Source organism: Phaethon lepturus, unplaced genomic scaffold (assembly GCF_000687285.1).
Source record: "Phaethon lepturus isolate BGI_N335 unplaced genomic scaffold, ASM68728v1 scaffold29572, whole genome shotgun sequence".
Lineage (NCBI taxonomy): Eukaryota > Metazoa > Chordata > Aves > Phaethontiformes > Phaethontidae > Phaethon > Phaethon lepturus.
The window spans coordinates 6494-6724 of NW_010521684.1; the positions used below are offsets into that span (position 1 = coordinate 6494).

The 231-nt window shown below is 66.7% G+C and overlaps 1 protein-coding gene across 1 annotated transcript in view; it reads left to right on the forward strand.

Annotated features, from left to right (window-relative positions):
• Positions 1 to 227, forward strand: part of RAVER1 (ribonucleoprotein, PTB-binding 1) — a gene marked incomplete at both ends in the record, with an annotated part of 5925 nt that extends 5698 nt beyond the window's left edge. The window contains 1 exon segment of the mRNA XM_010281602.1: positions 123 to 227. Coding sequence (XP_010279904.1) covers positions 123 to 227 — 105 coding nt within the window.
• Positions 228 to 231: the final 4 nt, after the last annotated feature.

The window sequence follows — 231 nt, forward strand, 5'->3', positions numbered from 1 at the left end:
AGTCCCAGCGGAAAAAGCCCCCCCACCGGCGCTTTGGGGGGAGGGGGGTAACGGGAAGGCGGGGGGGCCCCCCACACCGTGTTTTGGGGGTCCCCGATTGTCACTTGGGCTTCCCCTTCCAGCTCTCCTCGTCGCCGGGGTTCGAGCGAGGGGCTTTGGGGCCGCCCCTGCCCCCTTTTTACTCAGGATCCCCCAGTTCCTACTTCACCAGTGGCCTTCAAGCTGGGCTCA